The sequence below is a fragment of the Vidua chalybeata genome, chromosome 9 (genome assembly GCF_026979565.1).
Source record: "Vidua chalybeata isolate OUT-0048 chromosome 9, bVidCha1 merged haplotype, whole genome shotgun sequence".
Lineage (NCBI taxonomy): Eukaryota > Metazoa > Chordata > Aves > Passeriformes > Viduidae > Vidua > Vidua chalybeata.
The window spans coordinates 18745858-18771917 of record NC_071538.1 but is presented as its reverse complement, the minus strand read 5'-3'; the positions used below and the strand labels follow the sequence as shown (position 1 = coordinate 18771917).

The following is a 26060-nucleotide window of genomic DNA, read 5'->3' as shown; positions in this document are numbered from 1 at the left end:
AAACAACCACCCCTACTGCTGTGTTTGTTACAAACTTGGCTGCACTACAGTAATGTTTAGTGGATTAATAATGTTTGCTTTTGGCCTCTCCTACTCCCTTGGCAAACAATTTTCATGTATAATAAATGTTCTCATTTAGTCTAACTAGAACAGAGCCCAAGGGTCAGAATAGCCAAACCTGCATGCTGAGAAGAGATTCCAGGTTTCCACACAAGGCAGCAGCTTTCTTCCCTCTCCAAGCCAGGTCCAGTGTTTGGGCCTTCTGCAGGGTCAGTTTTGCTGAGCAGGTCCCCCTGGAACTGCAGAGAGGCCACACCACACATCCCCTTTTGCAGGAACAGTCTGTCCAGTCAAAAGGGTCACAGTGGGCAGCAGAGGCAGCACAGAATCACTGGGACAGGCAGATATTTCTTGAGTGTTTGGTGACTTAAAATAGAACAGCATATTTTAAATTTAAAACCTTATTAATATATCTATAAAATAGGCAAAAAGTAAACATTTCACACAGGGCATGCTGTGAGGGCACACGAGGGTGAGTAAGTGGCTTATGGTTTTGCATTTTTGAAGAAAGCCCTAAGGCTTTTCGAGTTACAAACCCTTTAAAAATCTATACTGTTTATTTTGTTGATTATTAGCCTCTTTTGGGAAACAAAGAGTCTGCCCATATTTCATAACATGAAAATACGAGGATATGCAAATAGAGAAGTTACACAACAAAAGCAAAACTGAATTAAAGCTGTTTACAGTCAAAAAATGAGAGAACCAGATCTGCAGCCTTTTTATTGCTACACCACTGAAATGAGTGTGTGCACAGCCAGGCTGCTGAGGTGCTTACAGTGCTGGATGGTACAGCTGCTTCTCTGCATCTTCTCGCTGCTCTTTATGCCTCCTCAGTTACAGCTAAAACGGAGGCAGTCTTGGGTATAATGTAAGAGGAATGTTTAAGTAGTCTTGTAAAACATTATGACAGCTATTAATCGACCAAGTAATTAAGTACAGCAATCAGCACTTATTTCAAGTGATGCAGTGGTGATTTCTGGCCTGGGGAGCAGGAGGCTGGCAACACTGCTGTGACAACCAGTGGGACAGAGACTCTTTGCTATTGAACCCTGTGACCGAGTATTTGAAAATACTACAAGAAATACAGGTTGTTACACAGATTCAGGTGCTCTCTGACATACATGGTGAGCTTTGCCAGCACTGTCTCCAGCAGAGGATTTCTTGCCAGTCCTATACACTGAAGCTTGCTTACACAAAGCTGTGGGCAAGATACAAGAGCTCAGACAGGCAGGTTAGGTCAGTGTCTGCCCTGAAAAGATAGGCAAGAGAAATTAATTTGGTCTTGGCTTATCTGAGCGATGCCCTACCACGCCATGGCGCAGTGTTCTGTGTCACTGGCAATTTTCACTGCCACAAAAGGTGCTGCTTGACCACAGCTAGCTAAACAAGAAGTAAATATGTAAAACAGTTTGACAGGCATCAGAGAAAGAACATTACATTATCAAACAAATTATTTATCAAATGTTATTGGGTCATATGGAGGGAAAATAAAATAAAAAAATTCTTGCAGGATATCTAAGCAACAAAACTATTTTCACTGAGCCATGAGCTACAAGCTACCTTCAATCCAGACTGGCTAATTATGAAACCTATTCCTGTACAATTCCCTTTGTTATGGAGGCCACATAGATTATTTCTATCTTTTCAAGAAATATGCACAAGTGTTTTCTGAAATGATATAGTTTGACACTTTTTACACTTCATTGTTTGGCTGATTGTTCAGGGTGAAAAGGGAAAGAAATCTTTGGCAACCTCTTGTAGTTGTGGGGCATTTCTTTATACCTGCTTCTGTGGAGGATGAGTGGTGGGGACTACAAACACAGCAAAGCAGGAATATCAGTGGGACAGCCAGATCTTCAGGCTGGAGTTTATATTAGCAATTCAGGAAAAATAAAGATATAAATAGGAACATATTAAACACAAGTAGACTGTTGAAATCTGAACACAAGAGTGTATTGGGATTTTGCAAATCAACTTTGTTTTTACAGCAAGACCATACAAACTTCAGGTCCTAAGCCTGAGACTGGAGATATTAAAAATTTCAGCCACATTTGTTGTAATGTGAAAATGTAGGTTAAATAATATCTTTCTTCAAATACATTCTTCTCTTTGTATTTTTTCCTTATTGTCTCCATTTTTCCTTTGGCAGCTATAAAACATTGTAACCAACCACAAATAACTATACAGATGGAAGAGGGAGAATGTAAACAGACCATTGTTACTCCTTGTTTTGTTTATTCATATTTTGGACATGTTTATTTGCTTATAAAATTGCTGTACATGAATAAAAGCACTAGAAATATTCCCAAGCTCTTGATTACAGATAATTTAAAGATTATTTAAAGTTCATTAATTCTCTAAAAATGAATCATGTAAAAATGAGGCCTTCCTGTCCTCAGATCTACTAATCTCCCTGCCTGGATCTAATTTTCTCAGCTCTTTTATAGATTCAGCCCAAGCTGAGCAGAAATGCTGTGATTTAGCTCAACAGTGTCAGAAATCCAGGGCAATTTTGAACTATTTGGGGGTACTTATCCCTTGCTACCTGCCCAGTGCTGACAGCCCAGCTCATGAGAGAGGTTTCTGTTGTCCCTCCCATCCCAGGTTCAGCTCCACTCCCAAGGTGCCCAGGGATGCCCGTGCAGGGTGTTCACAGAGATGTGCTTTGGTGCAGCCCCGTGCATCAGCATCCCTCCCATCCCATCCCATCCCATCCCATCCCATCCCATCCCATCCCATCCCATCCCATCCCAGATGGTCAGGGAGCAGAGCAGGGCCCAGCACACACCCCCTGAGGGCCCCACACCACAGGAAAACAGCTGCCCTTCACCTGCACAGCACCCGCTCCTACAGCTAACAAGGGCATGGCTCAGCACATCTGGAAACTCACAGGGCTGCTTTTCAGAGTGAAAATACAGTTCAAGGGAGGTATTTCCTACACTTCCCATGTAATAAGGGCTGTGCTGGTTGGGAGGAATGGTTTGTTACAGCTCTCTGGGAGCAGAAGTGCAGCTTTCATACTGGATTACCAAATGCCTGAAGGCTTTGTAGATCTGTTCGTTCTGGGTACAGATGAACCCACCACTTCTCCAAGCCTGCTCAGCAGCACGGTTCAAGTCCCCAATGCATGTCCACTGATCTTTGTATTTCCTTGAAACAGCCCATTTGGAATGATCATTAATGGAATGAAAGGTGGAGTTCAATGGCGTCCCTATTATGTTTATGTTGTAGACGTGGTAGTCAAGAGAGCAATTTGAGTAAAGTTTTTCGCCAGAACGCTGCCAGGATTCAGCCAACAAATCAGTCTTCAGCTCCTGAGCCATCCAGGCCACATAGATATCTGTGGAATAACACAGGGTGTGGGTAATCAGTGTTTCATGTTCCTTCATTTAAGAACAGACTGAAAAGCAGGATCTAAACTGTGCTAGTTTCATTGTAATGCATGAAGTCGGCCAGAGGGAATTTTGCCCTCTCCCCTTATTTTGACTTTTCCAGAAGTTTGTTTCTACTTTTTCTCCTTCTAGAAAACCCATTACAAACAAACAGCAGGAAAAAAGGGAAAGGGCAAAAAAATTGCAAGTCCTCTTCACAAGAAAAAAACCCCAGATGATTCAACCCCCCTATTCTTTGTTGCTGCTGTTGGATAATGGAACATAATTTTCGTGAAAATCTAATTGTTGAATACCTTAGGATGGACCAGACAGCTTTTTACTTTGTGGGGCTGAGAGAACATTAGGATGGGACAGCACACCTTACCCTCTGTTACATTTATTTCTGAAGCTGAACTTCTTTTTTTTTCCCTCAGAGAGAATATGAATTTTAAAATAATTTATTAATTCATATTTTAAGAATTAATTGAGAATGTGTTATATGGAGAGCAAAAGGTTCTCTTACCATCTATGAACAAGTGTGACTTTGCAAAGTGGAGAAAGGTTTCCCCATGAGCTGACTGGAGCTTGGAGAGGTGGTACAAGGGGACTGAGGGCAGCCTGGACTTTGCACAGAGTTTCTGGAGATTTGGGAGATCAGCCTGGAAGATGTCAGGGATGGAACAGCTGTAGATTCCTGGATTATAAATCAGCATCTGTTGGTCTGAGAAAAACCCACAGAAATCAACACATGCAGAATTAAAATGGGTTAAAGAAAAGCAACCAAGAGAGCAAAGTTCTGTCTTGGACAGAAAACCTAAATCCTTCTTAATCTTCACAGCCTATCTCCTGGATGAGTTAAGTGTCAAAGTGTCGTATTTTGGCAACCAAGAATTTGTGTATTGCTTTGTATTCTGACTGGCCCTGCAGCACAAAGACTGGCTGTGAGAGTACACTCAGGCTTTCCACTTACACCTCATTATTTCTAGCAGAACTGTTAACTGGTGGCTTTGGTCCACTGCCACTTCCACCCATACTCATCTTCAAGCCTCTCTGCAGCCATGGAGCACTCAGACATCACGTGTAAATCCAAACCTGTCTGTATTTACAGTTTCCAGTCAGTTACTGCTGCCAAGCCAAATGCAAACAGAGGAGCTGCCAAAGGGTTTTAGGGAGAACAGAACTTTCAGCATCTGGCTTGAATTTGCAGAAGAAATCTCCTTTTCTGAACAGTGCACAGCACAACTGTAGGAAGTCCTTCCATGGATAGCATAAACAGCTAGGGAACAAATGGGCTCATTAGGTGAGTTAATGGAAAACCAGTCCATCAGAAACATTCCAGTCTTTCTGGAAATCCCTGAACCACAGATTAGCAGAAGCTGGAAGGATGAGGCAGTAACAGCATTAGCATATGCATCTCAATATTTGTCCTCTTCTGCTAAACACATGCATAGATGTGTTTCCACAAACAGGAACCTGGGTTAGATAGCTCTGAGGTGTGGCCAGCCTGGCAATTTGCACAGCATGTGTCATTCATTAATTTGATTTGAGGTTTGTAAGTGAGAGAAGAGTGAAAAAACAGTGTGAAAAGAGTTGAAGAACATGCCAATATGACTTCTGGTGATGTCTTTCAATAATCCCTTTTCATGATTCCAGTACCAGTTATCACTGCCAGATAGTTCTGAATCTTGCAGCTATATTTTGTTGGGTTTTGGGGTTTTTTATATATTTAGTATCGGCAATTTTTGTGGCAAATAAATACCTGGGAAAATTCTAGGCGATATTTATTCCATACTTCATACTTCTGATGAGTCAAGGCTACTACTCCAGCTCAAGCAGTGGTTGCCTTACATTTTTAGAACTGCAGATGACTGTTGCTGACTGAGCTATTACTATTAAAGGTGATTAATCATCCTACTTTTTATTTCCAAAGCATTTTGTTTGCGTGGACTGAGTTTAATCTTGATATGCACTTGTGACTATTATTATCCTGATAGTCCCCACAGGGAGATGAAAACAGAGCAGAAGAGTGAATTTCCCACATTCACACAGGAAATCATTGGATAAACACAACTGAAGCCAAGAATGCTCTTTCCAGGCCCCAATTGTTTCCCAATGTCACAAAAAAAAAGGTCAAGAATAAGGAATTTTTGAGGTGAAACCTCAAGGAAAGCAATCAGAGAGGTGTGGTGGGACAAAGGCTTTCTAAGGGAGAAGCTTTTCATACCTATTGCTGTGAACTGATCATATCTGAAGGTTATACAGATGGCTGTCTGTCCAAAGGACTCCCCAGTAGATGGATATCCATAACCATCCTCAGGGATGGGAGGGAACAGGGGCACACTGTGAATCACCCAGAAGCCTTGTGATTTATCCAAGAGCAGAAATCCTGTCAAAATAAAAGTTACTGCAAATAAATAAAGGAGGAAAAAAACCCTGAGAGGATAGAGCTGTGCCCTACTTTGGTTTTGCTGCTGCAGATACCACATTTAAATGTGCTAATGTCTACAGTAAGCTGTTCTAGAGTAGATTAATAAACCATAGGAGACACTAATTTTGTATTAAAATTGCATCAATTCTTTCCTGCATAACTCAAACTGTCATCATGTTTTATTTGAAAAAAAAAATCCATTCACACCCCCTTCCTCTGCTCAAATATTGTCCTCAAGAGTTCCAACAATTTAGTGGTTGTGACCCTCTCTCCATTGCTCATCTTTCTTCACTTCAAATATTTACTGGCTAAGGGGAAACAGATTCTCTCAACACTGTTTCTTCTTTCCCAGACCAAATTGTCCTCCATGGGGAAGCAGCAGAGAGACAGGCTATGCTTCTCCCCTCCAAGGTGGATCATGGCTCCTGAGCTGTGCCCATTGCTGCAGTCTGAAAATACAGCCCTGCAAAATGTGCTCATTTCCACATCGGGCTGGGCAAACCCCATCTGCTTCCTCAGGGGAACATTTAAACTCCACTGAAGTTTACACTCATTTAAAGTCTCGATTTGTGATAACTACATCCTACAGTGCTTCCATGATCTTGGCAGCAGTTTCTTGCCCCAGAAAGTTTGGAGGGGTTTCTGTTGAGGGAATGTTTCCCTTCACATCTTGTACTGTTTTGCCATCAGGCACAGGATGGTGCTAAAAGGATTTGTATTAGGTTCAACTCTTGAAACAAAGAGTCCATAAGCCCCAAGATCCTTCACACAGCACAGGCATAACAAAACCAAAACAGAAGCTGCAGCATAGGTATCTATACAAAAACCACACACCATGCAAATCACTCTTCAGTTTTGCTTTAGGCAGGAATTTTAGATATGCTGATAGACAGACAGACAAGTAGATACTATCTGCAACTTTAGAAAGGAGAAAATAATAGTTTGGGACTCTCCCTGTACCTTTGGTGTGTCCGTGTTTTGACCCTTTGGAGTCTGATTCAGGGATCTCATCGTTGTATATGGCATATGCAGTGGTGTTCTTCTGCAGGGAAACACACATTTCTGAAACATGACATTCAGTAAGAGAAAGGCATTTAAGCAAAAATCTGCTGGGAACAGAAGAAAGGATTCAGGATTCCTCTGTGTGAACATCACGAGCCTAATCCTACTCCCAGTTCAGCTGACACAGTCTCCACAGACATTACAGCAAAATAAACCTGAAGATTCAGCCATAGGGCCTCAGCTGACATGAAGTGGAAGCGCTCCCAATCACTGCAGTAGCCCTTTCCCAAGGGTTGAATATTAAATATGCTTGCTAAGCCAGTTTGCATGGGTTTAGTGGGCACTTGCTTGCAAAGAAGTTCCACTCTCTGTTTTTTGTGCCTCTCTCTGATTTAGCAATCAGATCTGGTAAAAAATATTTGCTGAGTAAAAATGACAACTGTTGTTATTAAGGGCAAGCAATTAAAGCTTTTTTGCAAAATATTTGCATACGGCCACACCTTTTTTCCCCTGAATAGAGAACTTCAAAGGAGTTGGGACATGCCTCTTCTCTCAATGTACTATGAGTTTGTAAACAGTTTATTACAGCTGCACTAAGACCTGGGATTTGACAGGTTTCTGGACTGCCAACATTTGAGTGACTTTTGGGAGTCTCTTCTACATACAAATTAATTGCACCCTACTACAAATCCACAGGAGAAATGCAAAGACACAACCAGACTCCCAACAATACTATATATATGGGAAAAAATAATTACAGGGAAATCTTGTGATATTTTACAAACACTTCACACAAATATAAGTGAGGTGTCTGAGGGTGGGAGCAAAAAAGAAGGTCAACAAGCAGTGTATCACTGCTGGAGCAGTCACAGTGATTTCAGGGGGACAGTGAAAGCCTAGATTTGATTTGAGTCAGAGTATGAAACACATGCATATAGGAGGGCTTAGGACAAGTGTCTGTAACAATTACCACTGACCTTGGTTTGAGTTTACAACTTCAGGTATTGCTTAACATGAATTACAGAAAAGAAGCCAAAGGGAGAATGCATGAACACTCTTTTTTTTCATGGACAATACTCTAACTATATGAAAAGCTTGACTAGAAATCAGAAGTTTGAGGATTATCCCCAATTGTAGCCAAAACTGCAAATAATCTGCCCAGCTGTCAAGGTGCTCCTCCCCTATGTTTTAGCAGATCCATTGGTCAGGCCTGGCCTTATATGCTTATTTTGGCTGCTTTCATGTCATCTGCATATAATATCAAGTAACCACACTAACAAAAATGAAATGTCACTTGCCTTGGATTCATATGTCTCATACAGCTGCTGCAGTGTTTGGCCCAGAGCACCCTGTGTCATGTTGATGAGGTATTTACCAAGCTGCCACTGTGGAGCCAGGGCATCCATGTACAGGTATTCCAGTCCCAGCATGGGAATCTGTCCTTTGGCATGTTTTGGCAGCTTGTAAAGAGCAAACCTGCAAGAGTGAAGAGCAATTGCTTTTTTTTTTATCACCACCCTGTTTGAATGTGTAAATGAGTTTCTCCTTCCCTGAGAAAAAGAAGGGTGAATCCAGGGATGCCTGGGCTGGAGGGGGAGCAGTGTGAACATCTCAGCCTCAAAACAATGATCCAGCCCAGGAACCAGCTGCAGTTTGGCAGCACAGTCCCTGCTGCAGACAAATTTGTTCTGCTTTTTAGCAAGCAAGGGATGCTGATTCAGCACCAAACTCCTGTTGCTGTGGCCAGACTGCTGTTGGTACCCCTGAAGAATTTGAGGTAGCCTTGGTTAAGTCCATGAAATCCCTATTGCTCCTGGTTCTGGTAAAGAACCTCAGGTCCCAAACCCAGACTAACATTCCCCCCAGGTCAAACAATTTCTGCATTATATAAATATGGTTTTATATGAAATAGATAAAATTAGGTATTGAAATAAAAATGCATTATATTATGTTTATATGTATCACAATCACAAAATAAGTATACAGCAAAGTGATAAAATGTAGTTCCAGTCATACTTTCCATAACAGACTTGCACTCTGATGAACTGCTGCAGACTGGAAATTTTCAAACCATTAGCCAGGAATACAAATCTCTTCAAAATTGTGAAGTACTCAATATTGTCAGTAAATGGCTCAGTTCATACTATGGTTCCTGATAAAGTAAACAAGTTTTCCCAGTGTGCAAGTCCATGGGATTAATCACAATGTAATTAACTCAGCCACTTTCTCTGAGGGCTCTAATTGAGTAATTTGCTATTCATGTCAACAGTAAGGACCGAGTGGCATTATTTTCAATCTACACTATTTAACAAAAATGCAGCCTGTGCTTAACCCCTCAAGTATATCAGGAGGAGTAAACCTTGCTCAGGTGACCTACAGGCTTGAGTTGGTCACAAAAGACATCTCCAAACACAGATAAGAAGTGGCAGGAAAACATTTTGCTAGAGAAGAACATTTAATCCATTGGAAACATACATGTACAGGCAGAAGAAAAACACACACCAGTGGTGGTCCTGGTAATCCACCTGCATTGCCACTGACTGAATGATCTCCTAAAGTATCTCAGGAGAAATAATTTCTGATGACAGATCACAGAGAAGAAAGTGATTTATATAACTCGGCTGGGGAGAGTGGTCTGTGCCTATACATGCACCAAGAGTCATACCAATCCCTTCATTTGAAAAAAAGATTTGAAATGAAGATTTGGAAAGGAGAGGAATAGCAGTAGTTACAGTAGTAAGAGCTGATCCAGGAATTAGTAGATGAAGCCTTTCCAAACTACTTTGAAACCTACTGAAAGATTTATGCTCTGGAAGTGTTTACAGCCTTGCATCTGACAAACCCACCTTAGCAGATATGCTTACGAAATGCTAGTCATTGAGCTATCAGGAAATTGCCTGCCAATTCCCAGTAGATACATGTTTTGCCTCTTTCCAGAAAGCCAGCTGAGTGTATTACCAATTAAAGTTGTATAAAATCTTTGGTGCTATTCGTGCACAGGAAATTTCTCAAGAACTTAGGCATTTGTGGGAGCAGAGTAAAAGTTATTTTTCTGAGAACCAAGAAAGAGAAGATTCGCTTAAACCAGATTAGCATTGTCACATTGTTTGCTCCTGACTGAACACAAATTACAAGCAAGAATCACATCTTTACTTCTTCCCTTCCTCCCCACCCCCTCAAAAAAACAAACAATGTGCATGGTGGCTCCAGTCCTTGACTCAGCATTTCTCAGAAAGCATAGTTCTGGCTTTTATTTGCAGGGAAGGCTTCCCACAGAATACAGTGAGTTTAGATGAATAAAGGAAAGACTCTGCCCTCCTCAGAGAGCCGATCCTACGGCTATTTGCCTGGGTGGCCCCTGTGGGAGGTGCAGGAGGACTTGGGACGAGGTCCCAAGAGAAATGAAAACACAGGAGAGATTTCTGGCCGCCCAGGTACTGTGTGCAGGGAGGAGCGGCCAGCCCAGCTGGGGAGCACAGATGGGATCAGGTCAGACAAAGCAAGTGATCCCTCTGGTTCAGTGGCAAATGAAAGGGCGTGTGAATACTGAGTAGTTATGGAATACTGCAGGATGAAACCACTGCATAGCAGGAACACACACAACTGAAAATAATGCAGTGTTGTTTGTTTAAGAGGACATTGACATCTTCTGTTTAAGAGGAGGCTCATCTCAGCAGTTTCAGTTCTGCTTCTCCTGTCAGCTTCATAGCAACCAAATCCAGAATCCAAAGGCTGACTCTTCTCAGTAAATCAGAATGACCCCAGCAGACAGGCAAGTTTCTCTTCTTTTGATCAGGGCATATTCAAAAGGTAATCCCCCTGTCCTACCTGCTAAATTTGTGAAAGGGAACATGGATTTGCCTGTGCAGACCCCCAAGTTCCCTCCTGGATCAGGCCCCACATCACTGGCATTGACACAGAGGCACAGGTGAATTACTCCTAGCCACAGCCTTCAAAGAATTTCTCAGAAACTTTCAATACAAAAATTGTCTTAATCTAAGAAATTGACAGTTTGTATATATATTGATCTGTGGGTTTTGTTTGTTTCGTTTTTGTTTGTTCGGGTTTTCGTGTTCATTTGTTTTTCACTAAAAACCTCATTCTGCAAGGGATGAATCCAGTTTAGGGAGAAATAAAATATCTCATACCTTTAAGTTCCTAGGTAGCTGCACCAACTAAGAGTCTGATTCCTGAAAGAATGACATTATCCAGAAGGGCTTTGGCAAAGGTGACAAGTCACAGGGATGGATTAGACCCTCATACATTTGATGCTATGCCAACAGAGAGCAAAGCCAGCTTTGTGCTCCTGCCTGTGGTAGGAGCACCTGCCTTCCCTGCAATTAGCTCTGAGTGCAAGGAAAGGGATGGGCCTACTTCTTTAGCACTTGTATCCAAACTAATCGTTGTTCACAAGAAAAACATTTTTCTTTTGAAATTGGTTGATATTTATCTTCAGGAAGCACTTTTTAAAGGGCCCTCATTTCACTTTTAAAATCTGGGCTGAATATTATGCAACTGTATTTTGCATCTTTTCATCTTGAAAGCTCATTAATCCAATTAATCATTTAATACCCTAAGTTGAGCTCGCTGCTGGCAGTGGGATGGCACGGGCGGTACCGCGACGGCAGCTCCGGGCACGGAGCGACTTCTGCTCCAGTCACAGGCCCGGGGCGGGCCGGCCTCCGCTGCCCCTCAGCGCCCCTCAGCAAGGGCCCGGGGCCCCGCGCTGCTGCTCAGAACGAGCCGAAGGGACTCGCGGGGCTCTCCCCGCCCGTGGTGCCCGGGCCAGCCGAGCCGTGCGCTGGAGCCCGGGCCCGGCCGTGGCCCCGGGGCTGCCGCTGGCGAGCGCAGCCTTGGCACCCCAACACAGGTTACGCTCCCTTTGATCATGAGACATGAACGCTGCGTAAAACCGTGATTATTTGATTGTTCTGCAGTTAGTCATGATGCAGCACAGTGGTTGATTCAGGAAAATGAAATCAGATTTCAGAAACTTATCCTAGGTTTTTCAAACGCAGCATTCCGCCACTACTCTCATGCCAACAGCGCTGAACCAGCGATTGCCTTTGCGTTGCTTCTCGGTGACCCACCCACTTCCCGCGGTTTAATCTCAATGTATTTATTTACTCTCCCAGCGTTTCTCCCCTGCACGGTATTTACTCACCAATCCACCGTCTCCCCGTCTTCATTCCTGCAGGAAAGCTCGGCGGCCCACAGGGGCACGAGGGAGAGAAGTAAGAGCAGAGCAGGGTGGCTCCAAGCAGATCCCGCAGGCATTTTGGTTTCCCGGCTGCGCAGGGCGAGCCGCGAGCGGCTCTAAAAGGAGAAGTTGTGCTGCGAGAGCTGTCAGCTCCTGCCCACGGAGCAGGGAGCACACCCCGGGACGGCGCAGCCGGCCTGGGCAAGCGGGTTCCACAGCAGGCAGGCCATGGCCAGCGGGGCAAGAGCTCCTGGGAGCCGCCGGAAAATGCTCGCGATTTCTTTGGGCAACAAAATGACAGTTGACAAGTTATGTTTTTGACAAAAAACAGAAAAAAATGTTTTGGCTGTTTAGAACATTCATTATATTCTGCTTTAAAAAAGCTCCAACCTGCAGATACCGAAACCCTTTTTGTTTTCTTTTCAGTTCTCCGTGACTGCCGTACAATTTTTTCACAACTATCTGAAAAAACCCCTGGTGTTCAGACAAGCAAAACATCATTTCCCCCTCACTACTTCTCCGCCCAGCCCTTGCCCCGCGGCCGCAGAAAGGGTTCCCGGTCAGCGCCGCACCCTGCCCGATGCGCTGGGCACCTTCAGTCACCCCTGGGGACTGAGCCCTTAGGGACTGAGCTGGAGAAATGCTCTGATCTCTGAACCAAATTAATTTACTTACAATTAGCTAAAACTTTCTTCAACTATTTTTAAAGTGCATTTACATTTCTCTTAGGAACAAACATGTCTGAATTAAGCGATTTCACATCTGATAATCTTTTAGCAACTCACACATAAAAAGCTTCAATTTATATTTTGGTGTGGAAAATGGTCTTTCTCTATTCTCATTATGTCTACATGAAAAGGGGCTGATTTGCATTAAAAGTTGTTGATATGGAGTATGGGATATTTCAGCCTCATGGAAAGTCTAGTGCAATGAGCTCTGGATGTTTTAGCACAACAGAAATCCTCACACCCTTTGCAACATTTTGTGACCTTGCTATTACAGCCTCTCCAACACTGTAAGAGATGTGTAAATGGGGTGTGTTCGACAGAAGCAGGGTAAAACTTAGTAATAGGGCTTAATGCAAACAAAACAAATGATCCCAGAGAAGAGACTCAGTGAAAGTCTACATAGTCAGGACTAATCCACAGATGACAAATGAGAGACTAGTTCACTGTGACTTCTGTTCTATAATCTCTCTCCCAGAAATTTTTAAAATTTTATCACAGCTGCTACTAATACAATAACAGTCTCCTAAAGCATTTTTTCTTCCCATCAAGACTCTGAAATTTATAATGAAAATATTCTCATTATCACAGGTAACTACAAAAATAAAGGCCATAAGCCCTGTTTCACTGACACTGTGGCATGACAGCATAACTCAGGCTTCCACTGCATTTCTTTACTACTGGTATGTGTTTTCTTCGCAGATCAAGGACCTTGAAGTCCTCAACTGTGAATATGGCAAAAATTCAATTAAGTTCCTTCGCCTCCATAGAGAGGGAAAGAAGCATTTCGTTAAAGAAGTGGAAGTGTGTACGCATCTCCGGCTGACTTCTCCTCAGGAGTACCTGGAAGGAAACAATTCTCTTGTGATACCTACAGACACCATAAAGAATATTGTCCTTGTGTTGGCCAAAAAAAATGGGGTATTTTTAAAATTTTTTTTAACTAGCCTTGCTGTTTCTTACAACTTCATTTGGAAGTATTGGTTATACTAACTTTTTATTTTCAAATTTGCATATCAGATCAGTACCAAAGTAATTTTCAGTGATTTTAGTTTTCCTCCTCCACTGCTTGTGCTGTGAACTCTTTCTTATTTTTTCAAAGCCTTTTTTTCTTAAGAGCTAGCACTGTTTTGTGTCGATTTGTCATATAAAAGCCATCTTTTTTTTTAATTTAATAGCCCATAATCCCACATTATTCCTATATAGTATTTTTAAACAGAAGGTCTCAAAGTGTGAGACTCCTCTTAATTCTTCTGTGTTTTTACTGCCATCAATTGCATGTATCATAATGACAATCCGTAGCACTAAATTTCTCCATAGTGAAATCCCATCTTTAGCCTGTAAAACTTAATTAGAATATCACCATATCAATCAGAATAATCGTGTAAATTATCATTTCAGCATTATATCCTCAAAGCATAAGACTCCTGTAGCAGTTTCTGTCAGTCCAAGGACTACAGCTCACTGTACCACAGAATGGAAGATTTTTGACACAACTGTAGCTGCTATTTGCAGCATATGCTCCAAGCTGGTCAAATGACTGGGCACAGAGAGCCAAGCTAGCTATAAGAGAAATGTGTTTTTAATCACTCTGATTCTTCCCAAATACTTACAACAACCAGAAAGATCTACTTTTGTACATGAGGTAATTGCTTCTTTCTAATAATACTGTTTGCTGCCTTAGATCTCAAGTTTAGAACAATTTGCTATAGATATCTGCAATCACTTCATGACAACATTTTGCCAAGTGGCGTACGTCAAAACCTACGTTCAAGAAGTACCATGGCAACGTCTGCATGAGGTATCTAAAATACTAATACATTCCATTTGTTTATGCTGTAGTCATGCCTCACTCTCTTAGCTCCTGTTTTCAAATTAACATAATAATATTTACGGCACTTTTACTTACATGCCTGCTCTAAATTGCAGGATGGTGTTCCCCACATCCACTCATTCATATGTGTTCCTGATGGGATCCGCTTTTGTGAAGCTGAGCAGTGCCGGAATGGTGAGAAAAGAATTGGCAATATCCCCTACTTCTCTGTAAATATTTCTGCCAATGAGAGATGAAGATGGCTTTAGAGATAGCTACAGGTGTTACAGGGCTTAGGGCACAGCCAGACTACTCCAGAGGTCTAAACCAAAGAATGTTTTTATAGTGTAATTTTGAAGTTCTTGATCTCTGAGACATGGCTGAAGAACTGACACAGCTCACATTTGTATGTATAGCCCAAACATGGAATAGTTACAACAGCACATCCAGCAGAACTGTTACATCGTGCCACAGGATTTAACAGCCTTCCGAGAACAGGCTTTTCTCCCTTATACTTTATGCTTATACCTTATACTACAACCTGCAGTCTCCTATGATCCTTACCTGATACCATACTGCTGCAGGCTAATTGCCTTGTTTGCAGTAATTTTCAAACTCCCATCTACATGCTCTGATTTTATTTCTAAGAAAACAATTTCATTGCTGCAAGCCAGACTAGCTTGAACATGGCGTGCACTCTGGTCTATATGTGAACCATTTTGCACATGAAAATACTTCAGTATGCTCAGTGTTTTTGCACACCATGCATAAACAAAGCAGAATTTGGCTTGACCAAGAGTTCTGTGATACTTAAAAGACAGGCTTTCAAGTTCAGCTGTCTGTCCATGAATTGACATTCCAAAGGGAGTGTAAAGATTATCTCTACTGTTGTGAGCTATAGCTCACAACAAAGGCCCGAGTTCAGTCTCACTGTGATGGTGTTTTGTTTAATGCATCTCCCTGATTACTGGGAACCAAGCTGAGGCCACTGTATCATTTCACACAATGGCTTTAGAGGGTTTAGGCATTAGTTCAGTACCTATCTATACTACATTAATGTAACTTAGAACTATTTCCCATCCTATCCAGAACCAGTAGCAAGACCAGTTTCACTTGCAGACAGGACACAAGTTTTGAAAGGTGCATCTGAGTGCTGTTCCTGTGTTCCTGCTGAAAGAACACAGAAAGCCTGTACAAGTCTCCAGTGCCTCTTGGCCTCCTCATCTTTTTTTCATGTTTCTAGTATTGTTAACTACTGCTGTACTTTTGGCAGCCTCAGTAGTATTGACTGTATTTTCTTGAAAATGTTAAAAAAGACACCTGAATTAAAAAAAAAAAAAAAGAAACAAACAAAAAGAGTCTATACTTTTTTTTGAAAGCTGCTGCTCTTAATGTAGATTGTATTAAATTTTTCATCATCATGAAAATTTAACAAGCAATTCTGCAACTTCAGATTCTACACAAACAGAAAGCTTTTATGGCTTACTGAAGAAACCACCTTTCCTTCTTAGACATCCCTTCATGTTGCCCTTTAGTTGTTTCTTTAGAATTCCCTGCCTAGGTGAATAATAACCAAAGTGAAGATTTTCAAATCACTATTATTTTTCTTCTAAGAGAATGCTCTGTATATTTAGCATCCTCCTATGCACCTATTAGCCAGACATGGGAGTTAATTTCTCAGTTAATCCTATTGTTTAACAATTTTCTTATAATGAAAAAAAAAAAAAACCACCCTAGTGAGGTTTAATAGAATTATGTTTTGCCATTGTATCAGCTGATAAAAGGCTCAGAGTTTTTTGGAAACTCAAAACATTGTAAGTAACTTAACAGAATTAAAATTTGTCAACTGAAGACAGCACGAGCACAAAGCCTCCTGAAAGCACAGCATGAGCTGTTCACCTTGGAAACTCTCCCTGGGTGCTGTCTCCTTTGGAGCGAGTCTCAGGTTGATTGCTGCACAGTCAGCCAGCCTTTCAGTCAATCTTTTGTTGCAAGGAGCTCTTTCAAATAAGGCTAAGTATTTGAATATAAGATAAATATCTCTCCAGGTACACTGAGAGTACCTGCACTACATTAATACCTGTGTGTCACAGTCTTATACCCAAGTAATGAATTATTCAAGATCAGTACAAACTCCAGAATATCCTGTCCAAGGTCAGTCTCTTCTTTAGATTTTTTTACAGCTTTAGTAAATAACAGGGGGACATAGGCAAAATGATAGATACACCTCCTTAGACTCATTCAAAAACAATAATGAATGTAAACAAGAAAATAAATAGATAAGATACAGTGTCAATAATATCCGCTCAGAGAGCAGTTTAAAAACACCCAAACCTATAAATAACCATGCAATATAGAAATGCTTACCACAGTAGAATTATTTCCAGTATAAATTCCTTCAAAGACATCATTTAAAGACAAAATTTGTCAGTCTTCCAAATTAAAGGCAGGATTACTAAGCACTTGACATATTCAAGGATGAATTTTGAACTAGCTAGTGTGAGCACCAAGAGCAGCACAAAACCAGCAGCTTGGGCTTCAGCCCCTGACTATTTGCACAGGCCCTGAATAAGCCTGCATGCCATGAAGTTTCTCTTTTCTGAATAAACTTTTTTGGCAGCTCTGGTCAGTGAAATTTTCAGTTACCATCTTAGTGTGCTCTAAATGACTGCTTGAAATTGAAATAGCTGCTGTTCAAAAGGTGTCAGCAGAAAAAATTCAGGTCACAACTGCTTGGTGTTTAGAAGACAATGATCCACCCATGCAGCAGTGATCCTCGACAGCTCATTTTATAAATAGTGGCTAAGAGCAAAGCCACTGACAGTTTGAACCTGTGGGTGGCATCTGTATCAGTGCCAGCTCCTGCTCATTAGCTGAACTGCAGGGATTTGCATTGGCTCCTGGCTCTCATTCTCAGAGATGCAAAACTCCCAATAGGATGGGTATCTAAAGCAAATTACTGACTGAGGCTCTGTCTTTATACAGAGAATTTTTATATTTGTCTGTGTTCTTGGAAAAGGCCCCACACCTCTCGCTGTGCATCACAGCACTGGTAGCCTATTTCATTTCCCTTTAGAGCCATTCCTAAATTGACATCTGCCATGAGCCAACCCAACACGTCCCAGTTCCAAGAGAGATAAAAAAGTCTATCCTCAGTTCTCCTTAACTGCAGATCACTTGATGGGATTCTCCATTTTCTAGATTGAGCCTGACTTCAGTAGTTTCTGTCTTGTTTCTTACCTTTCTGCCATTATCAGTGTGCAGAAAGTTATTGTCTGCTTTCTGGCTCTGGAGCTATCAATGCAAGTGTGCAACAACCCAAAGGTTTCCTTCTTTGTGTGAAAAGAAGCTCATATTTTCTTGTAATTTTCAATCACAGGTCCTCTGATTGTCTTTGCTGGAATTAAGGACCTGAAACTTATGAAGACAACACAATCTGGATTTGAAGGCTTCTATAAGAATGAACACACCACACTTCCTGAAAGGCATGACAGGATTCTTTGTGGAGAGCTCTTCTGCAAATGGTCATACGGCGAATGCAAGGATTTTGACTTTGACTGCATATGGTATATGTTATATCAAGTAATATTAATTTCCCAATCTATACTCACCAAGTCCCTCTATACAAGACAGAAGGTCTAAGGGCCAGATCCACAGCTGCTGTGCACCAGCCACTCACAGGTCTCAGTGGCAGCACTAAGCTCTTGTTATGAGGGGTGAGAGGCATGTCTTAGGAGTACTTCTCTCTCGAAGGGTACATCATTGAACAGGATTCAAACAAACAGTTCAGTTAAAGTGTTCAGGAGAATAAAATAACTGATCTGTTAAATAGTTTTAACAAAACCTATTTGTGAATTATATATCTGGCAGGGATGGGGAGAGGAAACAGAATTTGGGTGAAAGGACAAATTGCTCTTCCATGAAATGCCATGGGCTATATATTTGTCAGAAAAGACATGCAAAATATGAACAAAATCCACCCCACAGCAGAGCATTACAGATCTAAGCAGAGACAGCTGATACAAGGTTTTGTAAGAACCTGTGTTACCTCTAGGAAGAAAATCCGTGAATGCATCCTTGAAGCCTTTGCCGGACCACCTGACTGTGGGGAATATTCACCCTCTTACCAGAAAACTATCAACTGTATCCAGATGCTTGTCCTTTCCAGAGTGTCACAGGTATCTTCTTTCCTCCTAATGATATTTTACTTCAACAATAGTGAATGTCAATTGCACCACTGAGAAGACCAACATGAGACTGTTATTTCCTTTGTCAGGTCTAAGACTGGAAGCTCCCCAGCTGGGAACACAATGGGGGAGAACATCACTCAGTTCTTGGCAGCACTTGAATAAAAGTGGAAGGCGTACACATGTTCACTAGATTGCCTTTGATCAACTGTATTGGGGGGGTGGCATTGCTCTTTTTTACACAGAGTGAAAAGCCTGCCAGGCTGTTGACTGAAAAGGTGCCCTAATTCATTGTCTCATCCATTTTCATGGTTTCAGGTACAGGTCATAGAAGTCGTCTTGAACAACACTTTTTATAACGTTGTAGACATGAAGAATCTAGGCTTGACCAATGACAAAGAAGTAAGTAAATGCTTCAAATACAACTTGACTGCCCTCTTTAGAAATACTCAGCCTCAAAGCATAGCAGCAGTTCTACATAAAACAGAGTTAAAGCAACCAAACTTTCTCCCAGCCCCAGTAAAAACTCCACATTACCTCTAAAAAATGCTTAAACTGATTGCAAAAGGAGGATAAATAATTGTCTTCTTGTGTTATTGATAAAAGCTAAAGGTCAAGTGGAATATTTTGGACATCAAAAGGATCTGTAACAGAAACTGTCTGAAAAATTCTTCCTGTTTTCTCCACTGAATTTGACTCTCGATTATAATGTCAACCTGTGCATTTTACCCAAGCAGAATGCACTGTGGCATCCCAGATTGGTCCAACAGTGGATGAGGTACAAGCCTGGGATCAGGCAGAGGGCAAGACATAGCTGCCAGCTAGGTCCAGCTGAAAGTCTGTTATGTTATGCTCACATGAAAGAGAAAAACTGGGCTATTCCATTGACATTAATGGTCTGTAGTCTGTTTATGCTCTAGTCTCTCTCCAAAGTCTTGTGATTCTGCTACTGTGCTCTCCTATCCTTTCCCTCCTTCAGGTAGACATTATAGATCCACTTTTACTTGTGATAATGTTAGCATCTACCACTGATGTTCATAAGAGAGAAAAAGGGTCTGGGCATGATTTTATTAAGGAGGTGAATAGCCAGATTTTTTGCTGGCATCTCCCTGTCTCAAACATAACCTTTGTGTTTGTGCTCATCTCCCTCAGGTTTTGATTCCAGTGGAAGCTCCTTATGGCTCCTGTGCTTGCACACTTGGCCGGAAGAAGTTTTTTGAAGCACAAGGCCACATGCTGAGAGATGAGAGGAGATCTCAGTTTGGAGTGGCAGCTGCCCAGGGAAACTAAACCTCTTGGCTCTACTCAACCTTCCTGATAAACTTAATGGCATGGCTTTCCTATCAATGTTTACTCCTTATTGTCCTCTCCCATTGCTGACTACTTTTCCCTCTGTGAACTCCTGAACATGGGATTTATGAAGGACCCTCAGGAAATCAGAAATCAAAGTCTGTCCCTGAATTTCAGTGTGATTTGCAGACTGAAGTGCCCTAAGCTCTTTGGAAAATCCCAGCTGGAAACATTAGAGTAAATTAATTTTTAAACTAGCTATTCCCAGACCTTTTAATGAAACAATTAATTTGATGTCTGTAATATGTTTTTGACATGTAAAATCAGGAAATCTCTATATTCTCTTTATTTGTATTTCTTCAGTAAAATGAATATACAGGCATAAGACCTCTTACTTCATTGACATAACCTGTCATGACCCCTTGATGCCACACTGATCTACAGAGCTGAGGTTCTGACCCAGTGACTGAACAGGGAATCGGTCAGAAACAGGATTTCTTTAAGCAGGAAATGAGAAACAGAAAGAAAAAAAAAAACCTATCTCTTGTATCTCCTTTGTGGTGTGAATAGTTATAGCTGTTGACTACTTTCTCTGCATGTGTTCTGACTGAATGACTGCTTCTGCTACTCATCAGACTACAGTTACTATAGTACTTTTACATTAATTACTGAGGTGATTTGAGGGTTTGGGCTATCTCTGTCGGCTTAATTAAATAGTTTTCTTTAGTCTAATAATCTTATCATGACTTCTGAGCACGCAGGAGTCAACCAACGTAGTCCTATTACATTTGGGAGGGGTAGGGAGACTAGACAGACAGGTAATGCATATTTTACTTTATTTACCCCAGGTGATAGCTTTGAACATTGAGATAAAACAATACAGTCAATGACTCTCATCTCACAAACCGTGGCTACCACATGTGCAACAGGAATCCTGCTCAGCTTCCAACAGCTTCTAACCCTTTCTCTTGTTTTCTCTGAGCGTCATTTTCACAGACTCCATATGACAGAGTACAAATCGAATAGAAGTGCCCAAAGTAACCTCTAAAAACTGCAGTTAAGTTGCTTTTGTGCTTCCTGAGTTTGGCAGACATGCAGCACTGCTCTGGGTACAATTATTAAATTCATAGGCACCAAAAATGGGGGAGATGTCCTGCTTTGTGTGACATTTGATGTGCTTTGCAAGATAGAAAATTGCCTTGATGAACAGATGCAAGAGAAGAACACTCCACCAGCCTGAGCTATCCCCTGAACAACAGGAAAATTGAGACCATGGAGTGAGGCTGTCCCAGCTATGATGGTCTCTGGTCACCAGCCAATTCTGAAAGCTTTATTTACAACACTTCTAGCTTTTCCTGGGGACATTCTTGCTTACCTTCTTAGACTGTGTTGTATTGTACTTGCAGGCTTATGTTTTGCTACTTCTGTCACTTCTAGGTGCTTTTAATTTATTAATGTATCTTTTAAAGGCAAATAAAGAGCAACATCAAAAAACAAACTAGCTTTTGACTATATACTACTTATATATAAATGTGAACATTGTAAGTAAAAGAACTATTTTAATTCATCCAATTTCACCTCAAAAAGTGACCAATCTTCCAAATGACACTTCACTACCAATAGATGAAAAATAATCTTACTGAACATTTCAGCATTTACCTCTTTCTGAAACAAAGCAGATCTGCACAACCAACTTCCTTTCTACCTTATAAGAAATTTACTGCATTAGGCACAAGGTTTCTTTAATTACTGTTTGTGCTTCATTTGTAGCCCTGCAAGGTAGTGGTAGACTAACCTCCATGGCAGAATGAGGAGAGAATGAGCAGTGAGCAGTTGTTTACTGAGCCTTTCCTGTGGTAACAAGCACACACATACACTTGTTCAGTGTGGTTTGTATAAACCCCCACAAACAGGCAGACATTCACTGTCTTTGGAGCATCCCAGTGCAGCTCCATGCAGCACTGCAATCCTGAGTCACTTACGTGGGCAGATTGCTTCTAAAGAAAGCACTTAGGCAATCGGAAGCAGCCCCAATGTCCCATATGGCAACAAGATTAAGGTAACAGTGGCATAAATCATCCTTGAAAATGTGAGGTAGCCAGGCTTACTTGGGAATCTGACCAGATTCCCATTGGCTTCATTAGATTCAGTCTCCATGCCGGACTTGTATTAATTTCATTAAGACAGATGTTTTTTTTAGTTCCTGTCCTAAGGAGCTATTCAAGTTGCTTACTGTGTTTTACTCAGAAGCAGCTGCAATGCTTTGCTGACGCCATCACACGATGGAAAATGAGCAGCAGCTAGCAGGCTGTAAAACTGCTGTTTAAAATATACCTTCTTGCTGATAACATGAACCTTGCTGGTCCTGGGCTACATCCCAGTAGTTCATAGGGGATGAAGTCTCTTACCAAGAAACAGTGCATTTCAAGTGTACAAACATATTATCTTTTTAGTCTTTGATTCTCTCCCATTTTGTTTCTGTTCAATTCTGATAACTGCCCAGGACAGTCCAACACAGCCTGCCTCAGCTGCTCATCATGCTCCACGCACAACCAACGTCACACAGATAAAATGTACCAGCTAAACTCATCAGCCAGTATCTAAGACAGAGAACAGATGTCACTGTCAGGGTCAGGACAAGTCATCTGTCTTCCCTGACTGTATTATTCTATATATATTGCTACATACTTTCCAATATATATTTAAACCTGCCAGTTTTTATTAACTATTACAGCTACTTTTTTTTCTTCCTTAAAGTTGTCTATTTCCTTTCTTATTTTAATCTTGCTTTTATCAAGAGTACATAATCCTGACCCTAAATTAAGCTGAGCTACTTAAAGTAACCAAAAAACTGTTTCTGGCTAAAAATCTCAAAATAAATACTTCTGAATTTAGAATTCCGCTATTTTTATATATACAGCAGCCAACCATATCCCTCCTGGAAAGTACACAGCTGTATCTAGAAAGGAAACATATGAAATGTTTCCAGTTAGTGGATCAAAAATGTCAACTCACATGTCAACTATAATATAAAATGTTTTCTGAGAGCTTCACCATTCATAGCAGCCTGAGAAAGACACACACAAGTACCTGAGTGCATGTATACACACACACACACACACGTGTATAAAATATGTGTATAAATTACACTTACTAGATCAGCTGATGTATGATTAATCTATGGCAATCACATCAGAAGAAAACATGATCTGGGGTTAGTTCTTACTAAAACAAAAAACAACTCAAGCAATACTGGAGAGACTCAAAATTAGATAAATCAGGGGGTAAAGAAACCTTTGATTCAGAGGCAAATACAACAGAAACCAGAGTGCCTGAGTACAGTGGAGGGCTTCTGCCACTTCTCAAATGTGGCATTAAGAATGAATTTCTATATTACATCCAACTGAAAAAGACAAGAGTTCAAGCTTTAATGACCTCATACTCCTGCAATGTTTTCAAATCCTCTAGACACACATATTTCCAGGTAGGAAAGCCCAGGCAAACTGGCGTGTGTTATTTGTGTAGAAGGGAGGAGGAAATTTGAAGAGTGTCCTTGTGAAACAGGGTTGCTACACCCAGGCACACACCCATTTCCACATTTCTCTCCCCACAGTTTGGCCACCAGCTTGTGAACAACTCAGCCACAAGTTCCTTACTTTGACTTCCTCCTTCCACCATCCACTAAGACAAGACAAAGCAATGTTACTCTTGAATCTGAAAGATCAGTGCAAATGATGAGCTTTCTCTCCCTTTTCTGATAAAATTTAGCTGCTAAAATCAGAGGCATCCTTAATATAGTAAGTACCAAAGAGTGTACTCTATAGAGGGGCAGCTGGATTATAGCAATCATCCAAAAAAGGGAAGAGAACATCCTGAGATGAATGCAAGTCTGCCAATGCCAAGACATTTGCTGCTGCCTTATCAGCAGATCAGCTGATAATAGAGCAGTTGTAACTGCTGACTGCTCCTTCAGCAAGGATGCTCACGAGTGCAGCATATAAATACAACAGTGGTCTCCAGGACTCACCAGCAGCCTTTAGCAGCAATGAAACTCTCACATGGAGACCAAGAACCACTTACAGTCTTCAAAGTGCTCCCCTGGGGCTCTGCAGGTGCCTGAGGTTGTGTTTCCCAAATTTTCAGTGACTACTGACCAGTGTTATTCTGGGAATTAGACACACATTGAAGATCCAAATGAACATCACTAAATCAACTCCCTAATTATAGGGGCTAAGTAAAAAGTAATTTAATGACCCCGTTACATTATTAAAAAGAACACAGACTTTCCCAATAGGAATGAAAGTTACTTATTAAATCAGTCTGCCCATTCTTCCAATAGAGACTGCCCCAGCTAGTGGGCTAATGACAGCCACTGTCCTCAGTACTTCCCCTGGGGAAAGTGCTGTCCAAACTGAGCAACACAGAGGTGATGGAATGGGACATGGGTGAGATCTCTTGGATGCCATCTCCAAGATGTCAATCCAAGAGATTGATCCAAGAATCTTCAAGTCCTCTCGTTTGATGAAGAAGCCAATCCATTGCCTGTGTAAATTGCCCAAGGTGAAGGAGAGAGTAAAGCAGACCCTCCTCTACAGTGCTCCACTCACCCTGCTGCTTATGAGCCAGTGATTGTTACACCCTCCAACATGCACATTTACAGTCATTTCATTTCCCACATGACTTTTGGGCCAAAAGCCATTCCTAGAAGAGAAGGAACTGCTGCTTTGACTTTGAAGTAAAAAAACAGAATGAAGACAAAGTAAGGTAGTATTTTTCTGGTCCTACTCAGACTCAGCCTTTAAATGTTCTACAACATTGCCATTTAAAAAAAGAGAAATAAATTTGCAGTGTCTGTCAGACTCACAGAAAATAAGGCACTCTGATTTTAAAACAACTGTCACTGTAACATAAGTGTGATGGTGGAAAGAGGATTGTTGAAGACAAAAGATCAATTAAATGCTGATTTTTTTAAAAAAGGAAGAGTGAGAGGATTTGGTAGAATTTGAACATGCTGGAAAAAGCAGGGAAAAGAAGGAAGAGTTCATTTAGCAATTAATCCCTGACATTGACAGCCTAATGAGACATTTTGCCAGGGCCATTTCTAACCAGGAGTCATGCATGGGGGCCTACTCCCTTTGTTACAGCTGTTGAATCTTGTCTTGTAATTATACGGGCAAATAATCTTCTACAACCTGATCAAGTGCAGCACATTAAAACAAACTGTGACCAATAACATGTAGGGATGGGAGACAGCAGCAACAAGTCAGAACAATTTTTTCTGGGTTGAGAAAGTGATCTTGGTGGACAGGTACTGCCACAGATCCCCTACTTTGCTGACAGGTGCCTTACATGTGCTTCATGTGTGGTACTTGGCTCTGTCTGGATGCAAAGAGAACAAGCCATGTTGTGTATCCAAAGCTTGAGAGGAGAGCGACCAGAGCTGATGAACAATTCCTATATATTTCACACCCATCATACCAGAACAGACATATTGTAATGCTTTAAAATCATTTTAAAAGCGTATGAAAGATTTTGATAGATATGCACTTCTGACATTAGGAGAGAGGAAGGACAGGGAAGACCTTGGCTGCAGCATGACTGTTCTTGTGCTGACTGACAGCAGGGCAGGGGAGCTCAGTGCTGCTTTATTCCTTAAAGCTGCCTCCAGGAGAAGGGCACTCTCTAAATTGTGATTCAGTGTGAAAGCCAAGACCTTCATCACACTCACCCCCTGGATCAGCTGAGCAGTCAGATGCTGGCAGCTTAACCATCACCCAGGGCACAGGCAGGGCTTTTAAGGAAGAGGGACTCTCCCAGCTGCAGGCACATAAAAGGGCATGATTTAAATTGGATTCCTGCATAGCTCTGCAACTCAGAGCTGCAGTACTGACATGGTATCCAGTAATGCCTATCAGTTGCTTCTTCATCTCAACAGCAGCTGTGTTTTCTGCAAGAGGAATGGTAGCTAAAAATAATCTGGCTTT

The 26060-nt window shown here is 41.4% G+C and overlaps 2 protein-coding genes across 5 annotated transcripts in view; one reads left to right on the top strand and one right to left on the bottom strand.

The window, feature by feature from the left end:
* Positions 1–2815: 2815 nt before the first annotated feature.
* Positions 2816–26060, bottom strand: part of DNASE2B (deoxyribonuclease 2 beta) — a 31012-nt gene continuing 7767 nt past the window's right edge. For 2 of the 4 annotated variants that reach the window (XM_053950589.1, XM_053950588.1), the window contains 7 exons: positions 14696–14839; positions 12026–12341; positions 8160–8337; positions 6820–6901; positions 5656–5817; positions 3955–4152; positions 2816–3400 (listed from right to left, as the gene is read on the bottom strand). In XM_053950589.1, coding sequence (XP_053806564.1) covers positions 3045–3400; positions 3955–4152; positions 5656–5817; positions 6820–6901; positions 8160–8337; positions 12026–12138 — 1089 coding nt within the window. In that variant the 5' untranslated portion in view covers positions 12139–12341; positions 14696–14839 and the 3' untranslated portion in view covers positions 2816–3044. Of the gene's footprint in view, positions 3401–3954; positions 4153–5655; positions 5818–6819; positions 6902–8159; positions 8338–12025; positions 12342–14695; positions 14840–26060 lie in introns of those variants that run through there. The other 2 variants (XM_053950591.1, XM_053950590.1) reach the window with 2 other exon arrangements.
* Positions 13084–21574, top strand: LOC128791967 (uricase-like). The gene is made up of 8 exons (XM_053949946.1): positions 13084–13116; positions 13378–13707; positions 14471–14587; positions 14716–14794; positions 17979–18165; positions 18654–18777; positions 19105–19188; positions 19939–21574. Exons 1-8 carry the CDS (start codon positions 13084–13086, stop codon positions 20074–20076), a joined length of 1092 nt encoding a protein of 363 aa, XP_053805921.1. The 3' UTR covers positions 20077–21574.

What these genes read in the sequence shown, in the direction of transcription:
- LOC128791967 (XM_053949946.1), top strand. Translation starts at nt 13,084, where the DNA reads ATGTGTAAATGGGGTGTGTTCGACAGAAGCAGG. An exon ending in GTGTGTTCGACAGAAGCAGG is followed by an intron (nt 13,117 to 13,377) that starts GTAAAACTTAGT and finishes TCATTATCACAG; the next exon opens with GTAACTACAAAAATAAAGGC. An exon ending in GCTTGACCAATGACAAAGAA is followed by an intron (nt 19,189 to 19,938) that starts GTAAGTAAATGC and finishes CATCTCCCTCAG; the next exon opens with GTTTTGATTCCAGTGGAAGC.